Source organism: Trachypithecus francoisi, unplaced genomic scaffold (assembly GCF_009764315.1).
Source record: "Trachypithecus francoisi isolate TF-2019V2 unplaced genomic scaffold, Tfra_2.0 Lachesis_group17, whole genome shotgun sequence".
Taxonomy (NCBI): domain Eukaryota; kingdom Metazoa; phylum Chordata; class Mammalia; order Primates; family Cercopithecidae; genus Trachypithecus; species Trachypithecus francoisi.
Window position 1 is genome coordinate 18,581,545 of NW_022681462.1, and position 22,627 is coordinate 18,604,171.

Below are 22,627 nucleotides of genomic sequence, written 5' to 3' on the forward strand. Positions count from 1 at the left end.
AAATAGGGTAGCCAGGACAATTCCTTTTGAGCTAGGCCATAACTGAACAAACACCTGAAGGCATTAGCTATGAGATATGGGGAGGGGAAAGGGACAGATAGCGCAAGGGCCTACGAGACGCAAATCCAAGACTCCAGGTACCACAGGAGACTAACACGGCTGGAGTAGAGAGGGGTAGTAAGGGAAGTCATGGGGAGGGGGATGGGAGAGTACTACAGGAATTTGTAGGTTTTTATAGAGATTAAATGTCACTTTACCAGACTGTTTCTAAGAATTTAAAAGACTGGGAGGAAAAAAAATTCTCATAGCTATGGAGAGCCATTAAAGACCACTGAATACATTCAAGCAAGTTTCAAATATTTTATTTTCTTATTCATACAGTATGAAGTTTTCTAAAGATCCCACAACATGACGTATCATGCAGAAGAAAAACTAAACATTCAACATAAACCACCCCCTCCCCTACCCACCCCCACACACAAACTAAAAAAAAAAAAAAGAAAAAACCCTCATTCCCCGGTAAGGAAATAATGTTTGCACTATTTTTCTGTAACGCCAGCCAAGATATGCACAAGCAAGAGAAATAGAAAGCATTTGCTAAAATATTTGTAACAAATACTTATGTACAAAAAATTCACAAAAGACTAGTTCCCCCCTGAAGCAGAGCACATGGCAGTTGACACTGGAACAGTTCAAACCACTGGCTGGGATTATAAGCCATGCCACCGATCCAGAGGAAGAAAGTTACATGTAGTGGAGATTTTCAGTCTGAACATTAACATTTCCAAAGTTTGGCAACATTATCTTTCAAAATTATGCAAATTATGTAAACAAGAGGTACATTTTAAATTGATCTACATGCAAAACTCCATGTCATGCAAGGACACCAAGCACCGGGATTTTTCTCTCACAGACAGAGCCCATGATGTGCAGCACTCAGTTGAAGGAACAGCGATGACAGGCAGGTGTGCTCAATTTCAGATTCATTCACCTTGATTCAACCTGCCCTTTTCTACTGATTTTAAAACCAGTTTTTATAGAAAAAACTATAAAGGGAAAGACTACTGTCATACAAAGCTAACCAAAATGTTTTTCTTCCAGCCAATAGTACCTTTGCAGAAATGGGAAGGGATAAGATCAAATGGTAGAACATGATACACTACTTTTATATCACACAAATTTATTAAGTTATCATCCATTACCAATTATATAAGCAAATCAAGAAAAAAAATTATGCATGCTCTATCCCTCGTGGTAAAGAAATTTAAGACATATAAATTTGGATAAAATTTTGCTCTTCTGTGGCATATACATTATTAGCAAGATTTCTCACACTTAAACCACAAATATATGTGGGTGTTTAGATACATACATGCATATTAAATATCACCAGTTTTTTAGATTAGCTGCAAGTCTTTTGAAACACAGAAGGGAAATTCATGATTCAAACACAAGTTTAATGACAAATTATTTACCCATGTAATCAAACAAATGGATATCCTAAGTAGTTACATGATCACTTCAGGTATTCTTCAGTAAGTGATACATACAATATTAGTCATGATTGCCTCAGACAGCATCTGGCCTTTATGTATAAAATCACAACTAGCACTTACGTTACTGAGGGACATTTAATAAATGCAATGGCTCCTAGTTACAAAGTAACAATGAAGCAGCCATAAGCACTGTGCAGTTACTATATGAACACAAGAACTAGCTCTTGGCAGTAGCAATGAACTAGACTTTCTCCTCAAGCAGAGGTGTATTAAAAGCTGCTCAGCAATGAGTAGTAGTCCCTGGAAATATATTCATAAGTATAAATAAAGTTACAGACTCCTTTGTTACAAAAATGTAATTAAGGTAAATAATAGGACGTTAACAAATGCTTTGTCAATCTCTCAGAGGAGAAAGCACAGGAAAAGGAAAATAGCTGGCCTAACACCCGGCTCAAATTGTACAGTCTTCTATCTATATATAAAACTGTGTGAAATAAAAGTAAGGATGTTTATGTTCTGCTTGGCACTTTTGTACTCTATTTTTTGTTTCTGAATCAAGTATATTAAATTAAAGCCAACCTACTACATATATAGAAAGCTACATATATCTATATATAAATATTTACATATGTATATATAGATACTTTCTTGTTATAAAAGATGAAGAAAAATAAATTAAAAAGCCAACCCCTTCCCTTTCTCCACCACATTGATATGCTCTTTTCATGCTGCTGTCCTTCAGACTTTAAAGTGCTACACTGAGTTATTGAGAGAATTACAGTTCAATAACACTTAGTTGGCTTCATGAGGCTCATGTTGGAAAATGTGGCTTCACAGAGAAAAATACTTCCATTTAAATACACAGAGAGCATTGCTGGACGTCTTGAGCAGATCTTCAGAGATGGAGAAGAAAGCAAAAGTGTTGGGTGGTACTCTCTGATAAGAGTCACACATCTACCACCATCTTTTTGTGGATATCTAGGCCACCTACAACCTGCAACAGACAGGAACAAATCAAGCTTCAGTGTCTGAGAAACTCCTCATTCATGGTCTGCTTCATCAAATTACAATTTTAAAAAATATTACTAGGGGGCTGGGCGCGGTGGCTCACACCTGTAATCCCAGCACTTTGGAAGGCCGAGGCAGGTGGATCACAAGATCAGGAGATCGAGACCATCCTGGCTAACACGATGAAACCTCGTCTCTACTAAAAAAATACAAAACATTAGCTGGGCGTGGTGGCGCATGCCTGTAATCCCAGCTACTGGGAAAGCTGATGCAGAACCGCTTGAACCCGGGAGGTGGAGGCTGCAGTGAGCTGATATCGCGCCACTGCACTCCAGACTGGGCAACAGAGCAAGACTACATCTCAAATAAATAAATAAATAAAAATTACTTTAGCTATATTCAGGTGGTGAATTTAAAGACACACAAAAAAACAAAACAACAAAACTTGAGTGACCTCCAGTTAGAATTTTCATGGTTTCTTTCTCCTAGGATAACAGGCATTATTTTTTGGGTATTCTTGTACAAGGGCCAGATAGTAAATATTTTTAAGTTTTGTAGGCTACATGTAGTTTCTTTCACATTTTCTTTTTTTTTTTTCCAAAACAACACTTGAGGTAAAAAGTATTCTTAGTTCAAAATCAGACATAAACAGGCCATGGACAGGATCTGGTTTGCTCCGTAGTTTGTTGGCCCCTACTTCAGTAGTTTAATACTACACGATAACCAGATACTATGACAAAAACTGTCCTCACAATCAAATATGCACGTCACTGTCAGTCTGTTCTAGAAAATTTAAAAAGTACCAAGTAAACATTTCTGCATATTATTTTTCTGTAGAGTCAAATACATGTAGTTATACACATCTCAGTGAATACTGACATGGTAATGTGAAAGTGTTTTATCTGTATCATTTGGGGGGAATGTTTTATTACATTTAATCTACATAAAGAGAATGCATAGGTCATAAATGTCCAGTTAGATGAATTTTCACAAAGTGAACACCCAATAACCAGCACCCAGATATTCTAGTCACCAGACATCTCCCCTCCCCCTCCTCCCACCAACATGGACACACACACACACACCAGTAGCTACTATTTCTGTTTCTGTACATTTTATAAATGGAATCTCTTTCATGGTCTGGCTTCTCTCAACTTTATGATTGTGAGATTAATCCATATTGTCATGTATATTTGTATCTGTATTATTTTTAAATTCAAACTACAAACAGCCCCTTTATTTGAAAAGTAAAGCACAAAGTGCTAACTAATTCTACAACTCCTGCTGTGGAAAAAAAAGCAGTTTGTCACCCTGGCCTCATTCTCTATTTGCTTTTATGCAGTGGCAATAAAGTTTTCAGCTGACTTTCACTATTTACCTCCAGGTCTCTAAGATTTTTAGCTTTCACACACATTTCTTCCCTCCATCTCCCCCCCTACACACTTCACAAACTCTGTACCATTCCAATGGCTTTATCTTTATTTTCATTAGAAATTCAGCATTTTTCAGCCGGGTGTGGTGGCTCACGCCTGTAATCCCAGCATTTTGGGAGGCTGAGGTGGACAGATCACTTGAGGTCAGGAGTTCAAGACAGGCCTGACCAACATGGTGAAACCAGGTCTCTAATACATTAAAAAAAAAAAAAAAAAAAAGTTTAGCCGGCATGCCTCCAGCCTGGGCAACAAACTGAGGCAACACTCGTTCCCCCGACCTCACCCCCCAAAAAAATACAGCATTTTTCATTGTTATAACTATACAATACAGATAAACAGAACTATGTATTATGATTAGTTTTTCTTTCCTGCACATTTGTTTGGTACACAGTTAATTCCTTTGCTGGGTGTTCTATGTTAATTATAATTCAACCCCTAACTTTCGTTCTAAATACATTCAACTAAAAATAGTATGTAATTCTTTCAGTTTTATTGTCTTGAAAGCACTCTTTGAGACTTCCAACCTGCTGCACTCTAGACTTTTTGTCTTCAGGCCTGTCATCTCTGGCGCTCTTCGTCATATCGGGGATCCTCCCTCTCATGCTGGACCCTCAGATTCCTGGATCCTACACTCTCTACTTTTTTGATTTATGACCTTATTGCAGTGGGAGCACATCCTCCAGTAGTTTCCAAAATGAGAAGGCCTTACATACCTAAAAGTGTGGAGCACATCCTCCAGTAGTTTCCAAAATGAGAAGGCCTTACATACCTAAAAGTGTCTTTCTACTACCATTTGAGTTTATAGAGAATTTTAAGTTGGAAATAACTGTCCCTCAGAATTGCAAAGGCAAAATGCTCCATGTTCTTGTGGGTTTCTAACACTGCTACTAAGAAATCTGGTGCCATTATGACTCCTGGTTGTTTATACGAAGCCCCACTCCCACCACTCCACCCTACTACCCCAGCTCTTTGGAAATCTGCAGAACCAGTTATTTGTTCCCACTGTCTCAAAATTTCATGACAGTGTGCCCAGGTCCAGATGTTTACAGACTATGCTGGATGCTCCATAAGCCCTCTCAGAAAACACATTACTTTTGGCTTTGGAGTATTTCCTTGATTCATTTTTGATTATTTGTTTCCTTCCTTCCTTCTGGAATCCTAGCATTCGGGTGTTACAACTCCAAAAATAGGTATCTAAAATTGCATTCCCAAGAGCTCTTTTATGTATTATCCAACTTTTGTTTCAAAAATTCAATATACAATATCCCCGAGAATAATGACAGGTTTCGGGTTTGCTTTTAAAGTTTTTACTGGTCTTGGCTAATCTGTTTGTTTTGAATTTATTTTTTTGGACCTGGTTTCATCTTTATATTCCATACACAGAGGTTTCCTTCAGTGTTTCGTGAGATCCTTGGTTTTGCTTCTGTAGAAAGGGCACTGGAACTCTGGGTGAATGATAAGGTTGAGTGAGAGCTATACTTTGAGTGATCTAGTAGCACCATTTCTTTGGGGAGATAAGATTTCCTAAACAGGGCTTTTTCTCATCTCTTGCCTAGACAGTGTAAGTCCAGCTGCCAGGGAGTCAGGAAGTCAGCTACAGGGCACAGATGTCAATATGCAAATATGCTTACTGTCACTTAGTTCCCCAACACATATACCCCATCTCTGCCTCATGTTTGCCAGTCTAGAGACTCTCCCCAGTCTCCTGCTAGGATGCAGGAGAGAGAGCTGTCCAGGTGAACAGAGTAGGGAAGGCGATCTTCTGTGTTCCAATTCCTTCTTAAAACAGACTTTAACTAATCTTTGATTTTAGCCTCACTCTCATCCTCACTTCCAGTTGCTTGTGCCATCAATTTCTGAGCCTTTCATGGATTCTCCATTATAACTCAGTTTGGTTCTCAGATTTCCAAGCTGATAAAGCTTAGAATCATTCTGCTAAGTTAGTTAACCATTCAACTTTCTAAACGTTCTGAATTACCACATTTAGATGCTGTCTCTGCTCTTCATTTTTGTCCTTGTGAGTTCATAACCCTTTCTTTTTAATTTATTGCATTTGATTGGAGTTTGGGGAGGAGGTAAAAATAAATTATACATGGGTTCAATTCACCAACTTTAAGCCTGTCACTAATTATTTGTAAGAATTATTTGTATATATTAAGTACTCTGAAAATTTTGAAGTACATATATAGTATGCAATCTTTTAAAAAAACTTCCAATCTTTCACTGTTATAGCTTGAGAAGTCAACATAAAAAGAACTCAATGAAGCCAAAATTACAAGTGCTTCATAGTTGGTTTTAAGCACACGAAGAACATTTTTCTCCACTCGTAAACTAGGCCCCTTAAAATTACAAGCAAAAGGCAATTGATTACAAATTACTGGTGGCCAGACACAGTGGCTCGTGCTTGTAATTCCAATACTTTGGAAGGCCGAAATGGGATGACTGCTTGAAGCTAGGAGTTGGAGACCAGCCTGGGCAACATAGCAAGAGCCCTGTCTGCGAAAACTTAAAAACAGGCCGGGCACGGTGACTCATGCCTATAATCCCAGCACTTTGGGAGGCCAAGGCGGGCAGATCACAAGATCAGGAGATCGAGACCATCCTGGCCAACACCCTCTCTACTAAAAATACAGAAATTAGCTGGTCATGGTGGCGTGTGCCTGTAATCCCAGCTACTCAGGAGGCTGAGGCAGGAGAATCACTTGAACCAGGGAGTCAGACGTTGCAGCGAGCCAAGATTGCGCCATTTCACTCCAGCCTGGCGATAGAGCGAGACTCCGGTCTCAAAAAAAAAAAAACAAAACAAAACAAAAACATGAAAACTTAAAAATAAACTAAAATAAATATTGGAAAATAAACTCAAAACTTAGCTTATGTCTTCAATATAGATAATAGCTTAATTTCCTTCCACTGATAAGTGCTATACTTATTATATTTTAAATATGCAAGTAATCTTCATTTATATGAAGATTATATAAATACCATTTAGATAAATATAAATACCTCTTCCAATACCACAGAAGCCAAGAATTTTCCATTTATTTTATTCCCCTAAGGCTTAGAATTTCTCCTTTCCTTCTTTTGAAAACTGGCTGCTCTTTATGATGGCACTACCAGCCTGGTCTCATGTCACACTCAACCATATGCCAGTCCACAGGAGTCTTTCAGTGATCCTTGGCAATGGTGAAGGAGGTGAAACGAAAGGGAGAGAAAAGGTTTGCGGTAGCACCCCTTGGGTGTAGTTCAGTGTCTTAAAAGTCTCAAACCCATCTAACTCTTCCAAAGAGATGCAGTCTATTCTTTACAGTGCCACCCCACTTTTTGAAAACAAAATAAAAAGATGGTTTTTGCTTAAGGATAATATGAACTTCTACTTAAAGGTCAAAGTAGCTACACTTCAGCTCTTGCGTAACAAACAACCATCAAACTCACTTGTTTTTCCTTGTGTGATTTACATTTAAAAATAAAAAGGAGAAAGAAAACTTTTCTATGGAAGCATCCAATCATTACTCACAGAAAAATGTCAAACCTTTGTTATCTTTGCCTCTACTCTAGATGCTCTAGTTTTCTCTAGTATCTCTAGCTTGCAGTTTAAAATCCTTGTAACACATCAAAAAGCCTACTATCTATATTTTTAGGGCATAAGTAGAGAAGAGAAGCTAAGTGGTTGTGGTTGTGCTTCTGTTCAGAAGCAATGAGTGATTAAATGAACCTTAAGAGTATAACCTAGTCGTAATTTGAAGGGCTATCAACAGTAAGTAAAGTAGTGTCCTTGTGGCATTTGATCAGAGGATCACTGAGAATGTTAATTCTTGAGAATAACAATTGTTAATTTTGTTAATTAATAATTACAACGAAGAACACACTTCAAAACTGAATGTGGGCAATTAGGAAAAATCAAATATGTAAGTTTTTAGGACAAAATACGGAAATTCTCTATTAAGTGGTTTTTAAAATATGTTGCTGAAACATAACAGAAGAACCAGCTCTTTTGTACTTACAGCACAGAATTCTTCAAAGGATATTCTTCCATCGCCATCCTTATCTGCATTTATTATGGTTTTGTCTACAATTTGCTGTAACTGTGTATCTTTCAGATTGTTCCCCACCATCATCTTCAATACCTGGAAGAGTTCCCCATTGGAAATATAGCCATCCTTATCCATGTCATAGATACGGAAAGCAACTAAAAAAGGGAAGGAAAATCAATTCCAATTACAAAGCAATCACAAGCAAATGCTTTCAATAAGAAAGAAAATAGTAAACTGACAAACATCAAAATTACAACTATGAGGATGTCTCCTTCCTTAAAATAGAGTTGTCCTTAGGCACAGTTTAACATAGTTGGTTAAAAGTATGGGCTTTTGAGGCTGCCTGAGCAGATTTAGTGGAGCTCAGAGTAAGTTAACTGTCCCTGCTAAGCTTCAGTTTCTGCACAGAAAAAACACTAGAAATAATAACAACTCCAACCTCTCTTGTTCTTTAGAACATTTCTTCCCACTTTCACTAAAAAAAATCTCTTCTCTAAATTACAAATATAGTTTACATGGCTGTTTTCAGTAGAAAGAAACTGTTTTGCTTCTATCCAACTAAAAGCAACAATGACACATTATTCAAATATAGTAGTGGCAAATGTCTTAAAAGGATTTTCACCAGAATGTAAAATTTCAGTTATGTCTAAGGATCTGGAATAAAAGACATCTTTTTCATTATTTTAAAAACCATTCTATAATATGGTATGAAATGATGGTAGTGTAAGAGAATGAAGTCAGTGAAGAAAAATACTTACACCTCAACTTCTGCTCCTTATCTCCTTTGACACTGAACTGAGAGACGCCCTCAATGAATTCTGAATAAGAGTTAAAAGTGTTCACAAATCAGAACTTCCAATTTTTTACATAAAAAAACATATTTACCTTACATTCCCATAAAAGGGTATTTCCTTGCTGCAAAACAAAAGTACTACTGGCAACATTTAAAAATAAAATTGTCAAATTTGAAACCTCAACAAACAAGGTCTCTCTGTATTTTTTATTTGAACTTGGAGTTCTCTAAGGTCAATCAATTTGAACAAACATTTGTTAAGTGCAAGATAAAAGAACACTCAAAACATATTCTTTAAGTTAACTCTTTCCTCTTAGAATATGACTGTGACAGGGGGCTTTAAAAAAAAAACACTATAAATTGTTCTGACACTACAAAAATAATTTTAAATTTCTACTTCAAAACTGTGAACCAAATATGCTGTTAGAAGTTTCACGACAAATCATTTTTCTTCACTGCCTGATAAGCACTAAATCATAATCAGTTTTATATCCCTCCACTTATAATTCTGTTCTCCAAACTAAAATAACAAAATCTATTGACAAATCTCTAGTGAAATGTTTATTTACTTGTTTAAAAAAACAAAACAAAACTGGGCATGGTGGCTCATGCCTGTAATCCCAGCATTTTGGGAGGTTGAGGCACGTGGATCACTTGAGGTCAGGAGTTCGAGACCACAGCCTGGCCAACACAGTGAAATCTCATCTTTACTAAAAATACAAAAATTAGCCAGGTGTGGTGGTGCACACCTGTAATCCCAGCTACTTGGGAGGCTGAGATAGGAAAATCGCTTGAACCCAGGAGGCAGAAGTTGCAGTGAGCTGAGATTACACCACCACGTTCCAGCCTGGGCAAAAGAGCGAGACTCCATCTCAAAAAAATAAATAAATAAAAGGAATTGCAGTTTCTAATGTTGTATATAAGAATATACAGTATTGTCCTAAAGTGAGATTAATTTTCTAAAAAGAAAGGAAATACTGAGTCTCCCCTGCTTTTTGGTAGATTATCCTAAAGAACAACTTAATCATTTATGAACTACAAAGTAAAAGATCCTATTTCATTAAGGTGCATAGACCACAGATGTTGAGGTTTTAACATAATCTATTATTGTAAGGTCACAAGGAATATAAACACTTTTTTTTTTTTTACATAGAGCTGTAGGAATATAAATAGGTTATCTAACTTGTGATTATAAAAAATAACTACTTTCTTACCTTTAAAGTCTACTTCTCCATTCCCATCTGTGTCGAATATATCTATTACTCGCTGTACTAAAGGATTCTGTTGTAACTCAGGCAGAGACATGAACTCTTCCACACTCAAAGAACCAGAATTGTCCAAATCAAGCTTCTTAAATCTCTTTCCTAGCCTTTTAATTTCATCCGCATCAACTAAAAGCAAACAAAAAAGGTAGCAAGAATTTTTTTACAAATGTTCCCAAATCCTTTCTAACAGGCAGTAGCAAGATTTTGAAAATTTTTTTTAATAGTTATAGGGGGGAAAAAATCCAGCAGTTATCCAATAGTTTAATTTCCAATTTGATAAAAAGAGGTATATATTATAATGTTAACTAATTTCTTCTCATAGAATAAATACAACATAAATACTTCTATTTGGTTACCTTTCTGTTTGTTTGCACCTGCCATTACATACATCCGCTGTATGCTGAGTCTCAAGATATTCCAGGCCTGATAATGCTAAGCTGATCACGGAGGTCACAAAAGATTATTTCAGGACTGACAATGCCAATGCTAAGCTGATCATGGAGGTTCTACCAGACAGATTCAATCAACCTCTGTTCTGTACACCGAAGAACTTTCATTTTCATTTTTCTTGTTAAATTTTAATTTATTTCTAATAGTTCATGACTCAAAAATTCAAAGGGTATTCAAAATTCAAAGTTTCCTCCCTTCCCACCCTGAGATATCCATTTCCTTTCCCTGAAAGCAATGTTGCCGTTTCCTGAATATTCTTCCAGTTACTTTACAAGTATGAGCAAATAAGCCAGCTTTTACTTAACAACCAAATAGCTAACAAAATTCACTTGTCAACACCTTTAAAAGAGAAAGAATAACTAAAAAGAAATGTTTACATTAGTTTGTAAGTACTCCATAAAAATTCAGTGTCTCATATACATTCTTGAAAAAGCTGGGTTTAAGCTGTTTTCTTCTAAATTACATCATTTTAATTCCTTTAAAATATCTAATACACATAAGTAATTTTGATCATGACTTAACAGAAATAGTAATTACAAATATATTTTTTAAATTACATACAACAGGCCAGGTGCAACGGCTCATGCTTGTAATCCCAGCACTTTGGGAGGCCAACGTGGGCAGATTACTAGAGGTCAGGAGTTACAGACCAGCCTGGCCAACATGGTAAAACCCCACCTCTACTAAAAATACAAAAATCAGCCGGGCATGGTGGCACGCACCTGTAATCCCAGATACTCAGGAGGCTGAAGCAGGAGATCACTTGAACCCAGGAGGCGGAGGTTGCAGTGAGCCGAGATCACGCCACTGCTTTCCAGCCTGAGTGACAGAGTGAGACTCTGTCTCAAAAAATTAAAAATAAAAATAAAATAAATACAACAACTTTTAAAAAGAAAATTAAGAAGGCAAATGTTATACTGCCCATGAGTATATATGTATTATGGCCCACAATGCTAGAGAACAATACAAATACAAGCTGTCTTGACAGCTTAAATATATGGCATCCTCACTGTAAGAACTTAAAAATTAAAGCATATATTTTAAATATAAATTATATTAAAATAGAACTATATCTATACTATCAAAGTAAAAACTACAGCTACAAGGTGGTGTTCTAATATGAATTAGTTCACACATAATTGGTAAAGAGGAAGGAAAGTAGTATTGTCAGTAATTATGGAAATTTCATTGATTCACAGAGATTTTACACAGTATGTTATAAAAGCATCAGGGGCAAGTTTCTTCAAAAAAAAAAAAAAAAAAAAAAGGCCGGGCACGGTGGCTCACGCCTGTAATCCCAGCACTTTGGGAGGCTGAGGCAGGCTGAGGAACCTGAGGTCAGGAGTTTGGGACCAGCCTGGCCAACGTGGTGAAACCTCACCTCTACTAAAAATACAAAAATTAGCCGGGAGTGGTGGTGGGGTGCCTGTAATCCCAGCTACTCAGGAGACTGAGGCAGGAGAATAGCTTGAACCTGGGAGGCGGAGGTTGCAGTGAGCTGAGATGGTGCCATTGTACTCTAACCTGGGCAACAAAAGGGAACCTTCGTCTCCAAAAAACACCTCAATATATGAAGACCTTAAGAAAACAACAGTGAAGAGGTGCCTTCCTTTAGAGAAAACAAGTTTAGTGGCTTTAAGAACCTCAAGTCTTTCTAACATTGTTATGTTGTCTGGTGAAAACTAAGGACACAGATGAAGAAGTTGTGAAGACAATTTCTTCTGTTTTTATGCTCCCTCACCCCCAAAAACTATTAATAAATGTAGCCATACATTGGCTCACCACTGAATTTTAGAAAAGTAGCTTCTACTAAAGCAAGTAACTTCAAGAACCTATACCATACCTTAATAGAAGCACAAGTCCCCATTTAAGGCTCGTAAGTGATGGGTTATGGTATTTTATTTGTACAGTTAATTTGTACTTGTATTTTTAAGATCATCACCATTTATGTTAATACTCTGTTACAAACAAAGCTGCATAATTTGAATGGTCTACTCTATCCATGTTTTTCCCAGATGTGATTTCATGGCATGTGAGGTTTTCTAGAAAACATGTATCAGAAATGCTGGGATGAAAAATTTATCTAAATACTGCTGCAAACAGCAAAATACATATACAGTCATGCACCACTTAACGATGGGGTTACATTGCGAAATGCATCATTAGATTTCGTCATTGTATGAACATCAGAGTGTACTTACACAAACCTATGTGGTTCAGCCCACTACACACCTAGGCTATATGGTCCAGCCTATTGCTCCTAGGCTACAAAATCTATACAGTATCTTAATGTACTGAATACTGTAGGCAATTGTAACACAATGCTAAATATCTGTGAATCTAAACATATGTAAACATTCAAAAGCTACAGTAAAAGTATAGTATGAAAATTTTATTTAAATGGTACATCTGTATAGGGCACTTACCATGAAAGGAGCTTGTGGGACAGGAAACTGCTCTGGGTGAGTCAGTGGTGAGTGGTGAGTTAATGTAAGGGCCTAGGACATTACTGTAGACTTTATAAACTCTGTACACTCAGGCTACACTAATGATGCATTTCTCAATGTAACCCATCGTTAAGTGACACATGACTGTATGTGTATTGTCAGCTCCATTATAATCTTACAGAACCACTGTGTATATGTGGTCAGTCACTGACCGAAAATTATTATGTAGCACATTAATGTATATAAATAATCTCATCAAAAAGTTCACATAAACACTTCATAAGCACATCAACTACATAAGGCATTTTATCCCTCTATTAAAGAGTATTCCTTCTTTATTGGAATATGTGACATAAATGCAAACTGTTCAAATAAACCTTATTTCCCCATTTTCTATCTATAAAATGACATACCCTTAATCCTGAAAGAGAAAAAATATCATCAAAGTCCTACAAATGCTTTTCGCTTATTTATTTACATGCCTACTCCACCTCAGGGCACAGTCCATGACTTTTTCATTGGTGCTCTGGGCATCACATATAACAGGTGCTTAATAATGGTTTTAATAATGTTTTAAGTGAGTATTAAGTATTTCAAATGTAAAACTTATTGATTAAAATGCCACCAGTATTTAAAACTACTAGCTAACCAGGTACCAATCAGCAAACCATCAGAACAGTGTCTCAAAGTTCACAGATTTTGCTGAAGAGGTACCCTCTTCAAGCTTGCCTTAATTTTTTACACATATACTAAGGATTAGTTATTCTCTTCTTCCAATCTTTAGTTTACAATCACAGACTAGGAAAGGTGATGGGGAAATTAAACATGATCACAAAGGTGATATGCTATGAGTGGATAAGAAAAGACAATGTCTCCACTAAGTGGACAAATCAGGATCATTTCCTCTAGGCTGTATGATTAATGGGAAGAGGAAAGGCAGAAATGTAGTATCATAATATTTATGCAAACTATTTATTAGAGTCTATTTATTGAAGCAGGGACATTAATTATAGTTTAGAAAGTTGTTTATCAAGAAACTGAAATTGAGGCACTTAAAGGATTATGTTTTAGTTACTCAGAAAACTCCTCTAATCCAGGAGATAGCATTCCAGTCTTAATAAATGAATAAAAAATATTAAGAATACTTGAGAATAAAGAATCATAAATCAAATAAATATATTTGGCTCAATCCATCTTCTTCACACTGCCAACAGTAATCTTTCTAAAAGGCAAATTCAGTCAAACGGCTAGCTCCCGTGCTTTACATTTTCTAATGGCTTTCTAACACAAAAAGTCTAAAGTCCTTAACAATACTAGCCTCAAATTTAAATTTCCATCTTATCTCTTTCCCCATTTCCTTTTCTCTGGCTACAATGCTTTTGGCACAACTCTCCTAGAGTACAGATTTTATACCTCATTTCCTTATAAACCTCCTGCTGGAATGTCCTTGCCTGAATCCTCCATTTATGAGACACCTGTCAATTTCTCTCTAGGGAGAAAGGTGTTTGTCACTAATGATTTATAGTTGTATCATTACCTCACTCACTGGGCAAAAGCCCTTAGAAGGAGTTAAACTTTATTTACTTGTTTTAATATCTTGTAAAACATTATATCTTAATATCTTGTAAAACATTATAAAGTAGTTGATATCTGTTCTGGATGAACAGTCAAAACTTTCCTCAAAGGCAAAGCAATGTGCCAGTGATCACGTTTTACCTTGACAATAAATGACTTCTTAAAAAGCCCCTTTAATATGACTAGGAGGGAACAAGCTCTAATCTTTCCATTCATCATCATTCCCACATACCCTATGTAGCTAAAACTGATCTTGAGCTAAGAAGCCAGAGCAGTGTGTGAGGAGGCAGTATCTTTTCTCCAACCACTGATTTATTTCCTCATCTCCCTCCCCTCCTTTCAGCTAGGATTACAGTGATGAGGAAAACAGACTAAATACTCAGTATTTGCAATCTAGTTGAGACTGAGCAACTAGAGGAATCCATACCTAAATATCCAGAATATTTTTAAATGGCCAGCTTGGAAAGCAAAGCCAGGAAAAAATTTTAAAGCCAAGATCTAAGAAAGTTGTCTTTCAAAAACAAATGGTAAAAATAGTTATTTTAGGTATCAAACAACATGATTTATTTGGTCATTACTGGCACCCAAGGGGCAGTTATTTAAGCACTTCCGTTTGCCAGCAGTGTTGCTGTGTTGCAGTAGGATATTAGAGTATGAAACAGTTTTAATTCTTGAAATATCAGCATTAGCAATCACCTACAAATTAGGAACAGATCTCTAAAGTAGATCAAACCCATCTTGTTTGCACCATAAAATTTAGTTTCAGTATATTTATAGAAGATCTGCACTAAGCACGAGTTAAATACTGAAGAACAAATTCCAACTTTTGGTGCCACTTTTCAGAAAATATTTTTTTTTCCTACTGCTTATGATCATATTCCCTTAAAAGAGATGGACAAGGAAAAACAAACAAACCTCACCCTCTTGACTCATCTTGTGACTCAGAGATACTCTTTTTCATATGTTGTGCCAGGCTGAAACTCATGTTATTTTTCTACTTTTTGGAAGGACAACTTTGGCAGGAATGCCTTAACAGTTGAAAATGCCTACATATTCAATTGAAATTTTATTAGACAAAATGTTAAAATAATCTTCTCAAGTCATATACTGTTATCTAAAATTTAAGCAAGGTGGCAAAAACTTAAGATATTTTAGTCAGAGTTTATAAAATATAAAAATTACGAACAAGAAATTGGTAGATTGCTTATATAGAAAACCGTCGATCAATGCACTCTGACGGTTCTTAGGGATAAATGTGAAATTCAGATGGTAACTCATTTAAAAAAGTGACTTCAAGAATCTTGTTAATGTTACTACATTAAAAGTATTAAGAACTTGCTCACGTTGCTACACTAAATTTGCTATACTAAATTTTAGTATTTTCAACTGGATGTATTAATACTGCACCAATATACTACTAATAGAAACAGAAGGTTACATATTCATTCATCATGCTTTCAGATGATGAAACATAAATCATCTCCCTTATACTTATATATTTCTCTCATTTAGAAAAAAAGGAAATAAGAAATTTCAAAATAGGAAGAGACCAGTCTCCTGGTTCTGAAAGCACTCCTATTAATACACACACACCAAGCTGCTATTCAACTGTTGAGATTAAAAGTAAAGACAACTTAAAGAAGTGTAAACTGTTTTAGGTGATGCTAAAATTTTTCAGAATGAAAAGAAAATGAAATAAACAGAATGGCAGAAAAACAAAACTTTCCTCAAATTTTAGCCAATTCTCAATAATTGTGTAGTAGAAAATAGCAACAAGACTATTGCTTCATCAGGAAATTCTTTTAATAGCTACTTTATAAATAAGTTTTACCTATTAATACACCAAATTATTAAAAACACAGCAAGTCTCCCTAAATTCTAACAATAATATTTTGAAAGAAACAACTGTATGTAATGTGGGACCCAGGAGAGAATCCTGGAAAAGAAAAACACTGCAAGTTTCACCATTTTTTTCAGTCATGTATGTGGTTTAATATTCTTTAGCCAATGTTAATTTCTTGATGTTGATTACTGTACCATAATTCCGTGAGATGTTAACATCCTCACATTAACGGAAGTTGGCTGAGGGGTATTCAAGAACTCTATTATCTTTGTAAGATTTTGTAATTTCTCCTGAGTCTTGGCTCCAATTTGTGACAACTCTTGATTGATTGTCCTTCATGACCTTGAAACTTTTGATCCAGTATTTTGTAAAACTTCCCTCAGTTTGAGCTTCCTGAATGCATGTGGGTAAGAATACCACAGAAATGATATTGTGTCCTCCAATACACTGTATCAAGGGGCTCATGACGTCAACATGTTAACTTTGATCACTTGGCCAAGGTGGTGGCTGCCAGATTTCTCCACTATAAATCTACTATCTTTTCCTTTGCAGTTAAAAAAATATCCTGGGCGGGGACGGGGGTAGGGAATACTTTGAGACTGTGCAAATACTCTTTTCTCCTCAAACTCTGACCTAATTTTGGCATCCATCAGGGGGTCCTGTCTGATTTATTTATTATTGTGGTATTTGCCTAATAATAAATTTCTTTTCCCCTCTTCTCTCTACATTAATTGGGATGCTCCTGTAAAACACACACACACACACAAAACCAAAACCAGTGCCTTCTCTACCATTTATTAAAATACATCGGCATGGACTCATGAGTATTTTAGTACATGAATTAAAATCCAATACTATCCTTATTTTGTTAGTCACATTGTTCCAGCTTTGGTCTTTATTAGATCTTCAGATTGGCTCCTATGTGGCCTTTCAACAATCTCTCTCTTTTTTTTTTTAAAGTAATTCTTTAATTTCTGGCACCATAATTATGTTCAAGGCTTATCCCAACTATCCATACTATTTCTAAGACACGATCCCCCAATCTCTTTTGTACAGCAAGAAATTTAGAATCATATTATAGAATGAGAACTATTAGAAACTACTACTCCAACACAGGATCCTGGAATCTCTATCTTAGAGGTATTTTGAAAAAAAGCCATCTGACATGGCAAAATTACCTACAGAGAAGCTTGTATTGAGTAACTCTTGTGAAGATCACAAGAAAAAAACCTCATAGTGTCATCAATAGAAGTTACTGAGAAGTTTTTCAACATAAAGATTAACTTAAAAGCTTTACAGTCTTTTATAAAGACACCTCCTACGAAGGTAAGTGGCTGTATTTTCATGTGACCCCAATGAGAAGTAAAATCCACCAGGGGGCGCAGCAGATAAAACCTTCAAAAAAGAGCTCCAAAAAAATTCTCGTTTTATAATGACCTTGTGTACCAAGCAGAAGTTTAATATTTATATTCTGCACAGTTTGACTACCAAATGAACAAAGCAAAGAGAGCACCCTACCAATATTATGACAGACTTTAAATAGTATATTATGAAATAAACATGAACACAGTCACACATGTACCTTTTCTTAAATACATGAAGAACTTTCATCCACTTAAAAGGTCTACATTCGAGAAATATGTCATAATTTTAGACTGCAAAAAGTAATGAGTCTTTTTGGAGCTCCTAGATTACATTTCTTACATACTTGAAAGATTATCATGCAACTGTCAAATATGCAAAAACTCAGTATCACCACCAACAAAAGTAGTATCAAATTGTAACAAAAATGCTAATTTTTTTTTTTTTTTTTTTGACATGGCGTCTCACTCTGTCACCAAGGCAGGAGTCCAGTGGTGTGATCTCAGCTCACTGCAACCTCTGCCTCCTGGGTTCAAGCAATTCTTGTGCCTCAGCCTCCGGAGTAGCTGGGATTACAGGCATGTACCACCAAGCCCTGCTGATTTTTGTATTTTTGGTAGAGACAAAATTTCACCATGTTGGCCAGTCTGGTCTTGAACTTCTGACCTCAGGTGATCTGCCCACTTTGGCCTCCAAAAGTGCTGGGATTACAGGTGTGAGGCACCACACCTGGCCTAAAAAATGCTAAAAATAATTTAAGCCAATTTTGAGAAATAACTGACCTTGAAATGATGCATTATTAAGTATATGGTTCTACAGGTTTTGACAAATGCATATACCTATGGAAGCAACACTACAATCAAGATAAAAGAATATTCCATGACCCCTAAACACTCCCTTCAGCCTGTTTGCAGTCAATCACCCTTCTCTCACCACCCTAGGCAACCAACGTTCTTTCTCTAAATTCTATCTAGAATTTCATGTCTACAGGACCATACAGTAGGTACTCATCTATCGTCTTTTACTCACCAAGTTTTTGACACTAATCCATGTTGTTGCATGTGTCAGTAAGTTTGTTCCTTTATACTGCAGAGCAGTATAGTCCACTATATGGATATACCACAATTTGTTTATGCATTCATCTCTTGATAGACATTCCTGTAAAGCTACTATAAACATTAATGTGTAGTTCTGTAAACAAATGTTTTCCTGGAACTGCTGGGTCACAGGGTTAAGTTTTCAGAAACTTTGTCAGTTTTCCAAAGTAATGTACCATTTTACTCTCCCATCAGCAATATATGATTATTCCAGCAGCTCCACATCCTTGCTCACATGTGGTATTGCCTTTTTCATATATTTTTATTAGTTAATTGTACTTTTTTTAAAAAAAGCATTATCTAAAAGATTTGTGAAATTATATACTGATCCAAGTCCTTTGTTAGGTATTTTCTAATACTATTTTCTCCCAGTCTGTGAGCTGCCTTTTCATAGGTGTATTTTAAAAACCAAAACCTTTCAATATTAATGAAATCCAATTTTTTCCCTTTATGATTCCTGTTTTGTGTGCACTAAAAGTCTTTGCCCATCCTTGATCATGAAGATTTTCTCCTATGTTTTCTTCTAGATGTTCCATTGTTTTATGTTTAAATATATGATCTATGTTATTTGCCTTTCATATATATATGTAGATAGATGACTTTTTATTCCATACAGAAATATAGCTGTTTTGTTGAAAAGGCTCCCTTTACAATGGCACCTTTGGGGGAAAAAAAAATACACACACACACACACACACACACACACACATACATAAATTTTCTGACTCATCTAATACCTGTGCATGTCCACATGGAATTAACCACCAATTTGGTAAATTTTTAAAAATCTTGTTAAGAATTTGATTGGGAAGGTCTTGAAGAAGCTATAGATAAGTCTAAGTAGAACCGACACCTTTGTAACAAGTCTTCTAATCTATGGATGTGATATGTATCTTCATTTGTGTAGGTCTTTTTAAGTTCCAATAATTTTCTGTAATTTGGTGTACCGATTTTACACATATTTGGTTAAACTTATACCTGAATACTTTACAATTTTACTCTATTACGCATGGTACTTGTCCATTTCTTTTTTTCTTTTCCTTTTTTTTTTTTTTTTTTTAAGACAGAGTTTCGCTCTGTCGCCCAGGCTGGAGTGCAGTGGCATGATCTTGGCTCACCGCAACCTCCGCCTCCCGGGTTCACGCCATTTTCCTGCCTCAGCCTCCCGAGTAGCTGAGATTACAGGCATGTGCCACCACACCCAGCTAATTTTTGTATTTTTAGTAGAGACGGGGTTTCACCATGTTGGCCAGGATGGTCTTGATCTTCTGACCTTGTGATCTGCGTGCCTCAGCCTCCCAAAGTGCTAGGATTACATGCGTGAGCCACCACGCCCGGCCCCATTTCATTTGTAATTGTTCTCTACTATTACATAGAAATTACATTGTTTAGGTATATTATCCTTGTATCCTACAATCTTGCCAAATTCACATCAGTCCTAGTAACTTAACATTTGCTATATATATAAAACCACGTCATCTGAGAATAAAAACAATTTTAATCCTTCCTTTCCAATCTCAGTGTCTTTTCTTTTTCTTGACCATGCTGTGACTAGGACTTCCCAATACAATGCTGATTAGAAGTGGTCAAGAGTGGAAAAGCTTGCTTTCTTCCCCAATCTTAGGTGGAAACCATTCAGCCTTTCACCATGAGATATGAGTATGAATAAAGCAAAGGTTTTTTAGTAGATGCCCGGTATCTGTCTGAGGAAGTTCCCTTCTATTCCTAATTCACTAATATCATGAATTATATTAAATTTTGTCAAACACTTTACTATAATTACTGAGAAGATCATGTGTTTTTTTTCGCTTTTATTTGGTCAAAATAGAACTCATTCACCCAATGAATGATGTCCAAAGATGTCACAAAAGAAGCAGAACACTTATAACAATCCTAACAATACATTCTTAGAATTGTTTTCAGAGCTCAGTGAGCTTCACATTAATTTCTGAATGTTAAAATCACATTCCTGGTATAAAAATCCCCTTGGATATGTTATATCATCCTTTTTACACACCACTGAATTTGACTTGCAAATACTAAATGATTGTTTGCACATATATTCTCAAATAATGTTGGTTTATATTCCATATTGATTTTCTTATAATGTCTTTGGTATTACCATCAAGGTAATGCTAGCTTCTATTTTCTAAGAGTCTAGATAAGACTGGGTTTCTTTCTTTCTTGTTATTAAATGTGACAGAATTTACCAGTAAAGCTGTTTCACCCTAGTATTTTCTTTGTTGAAAGATTTTGAAATATGAATTCAATTTTATTAACTAATAAAAGGCTATTACGATTTTCTATTTCCTCGTATTGTCAGTTTTAGTAATTTGTTTTGCAAGGAATTTGTCCATTTCATCTAAGGTATAGAACTTATTGGCATAAAATTGCTTATAACATTCTTTTGTTATCCTTTTAACATCTGTAAGGATCTGTAATGATTTCAGTGCTTTCATTACTGATATTGTGATTGTGTTTTGTTTTCTAGACTGCTCCTTCAAAATACAAATACCACATATCACTGACTTCTTCCTTCCTTATATAAAAAAGACTAAAAACGACCAACACACTAGAACTCATTGACCCAACGAATGATGTCCAAAGATGTCACAAAAGAAGCTGAACACTTATAACAATCCTAAAAATACATTCTTAGAATTATTTTCAGAGCTCAGTGAGCTTCACAAGACAATCCAGCATAGAAAAGCCACGTAACGTAAACAGTCACAAGAAACCTTGAAGACAACAAACTCAAGATGAGGAAACAAACCCAAGGAGTTAGGTAAGCTGCTCAATGTTATAAAGCTTGATGACAAAGTGAGGTGACTGGGATTTCTTGAAATACTTTCTGATCTAATTTCTTTTCCTATGTTAGTTCCATCTGAAGAGTCAGCAAAGAGCCCTAGACTAAGAGATACTATGCATCACTGCTATTCCCCCAACCTGCATTTCTGGGCTAAATGTGGAGAAAAGAGAAGAAGAGTCTTCCCACTCCACGTAGATAAAAATCAGACCATGGATTTCTAAGACGTCCTTTCTAACCCTTCTCTCAACATGTATATTATGTTTATCCTACTGAAGACTTGTGTATTATTGTTTTTCTCCTTTTGGTTTATCCACCTTATGGTTCAAATCAATATAGGCAGTAAGTTAATGAAAAGCATGTATTCATAGTATCATACAGATATACCTTCAAGTATTCTGACTGTTATTAATAACCCTGCTTAAAGAAGTATTTTTTAAAACCAAAATGTGTATTGCCTAGTTCAATGACACATCTTATTCAAAAGGTTCAAATCAAGGTAAGCAGTAAATTTAATAAAAATAGTTATGATATCATACAAATACATCTTCAAGTATTCTCACTGTCATTAATAACCCTGCTTAATGACATACTGTTTATTTTTTTAAACTAAAATGTATATTGCCTAGTTCAATGATACATCTTATTCAAAAGATCTGGCTCCTGAAGCATTTCTTTGTTCTATATATTAAGTCCAGTCCCATCCTATTACATCATATTTTCCAGATCTTCCTCTTATTTTATTTACTGTCCTATGTGATTTTGCATTTGAATGTTAGTTGCACCTTTCTTTAGCTTTGTACCACACTCCACTCCCCACCCCATTTTCCTTTTTAAAAAATTGTATTTCCACAAAAGAATGCATATTTAAGAGTCTTCTTTTACTTTCAGCCTCCATTATTCAAGACTTACTTACACGTATGGCTCCTCCAAAGCTTAATGTGGTTTACTGCCAAGAATGTCATACTGCATCCCCCAGTTTCTTTTTTTTCTCGTTGACTTTATCTTAACATTAAAAAAT

General features: G+C 35.8%; 1 protein-coding gene across 2 annotated transcripts in view; it reads right to left on the reverse strand.

Moving 5' to 3' along the window:
- Positions 1 to 345: 345 nt before the first annotated feature.
- The window catches only part of PPP3R1 (protein phosphatase 3 regulatory subunit B, alpha), a 75,669-nt gene continuing 53,387 nt past the window's right edge, over positions 346 to 22,627 (reverse strand). For both annotated transcript variants that reach the window (XM_033239276.1, XM_033239277.1), the window contains exons 3-6: positions 9,976 to 10,152; positions 8,727 to 8,786; positions 7,939 to 8,123; positions 346 to 2,490 (exon numbers count right to left, since the gene is read on the reverse strand). In XM_033239276.1, coding sequence (XP_033095167.1) covers positions 2,443 to 2,490; positions 7,939 to 8,123; positions 8,727 to 8,786; positions 9,976 to 10,152 — 470 coding nt within the window. In that variant the 3' untranslated portion in view covers positions 346 to 2,442. The remainder of the gene's footprint in view (positions 2,491 to 7,938; positions 8,124 to 8,726; positions 8,787 to 9,975; positions 10,153 to 22,627) is intronic.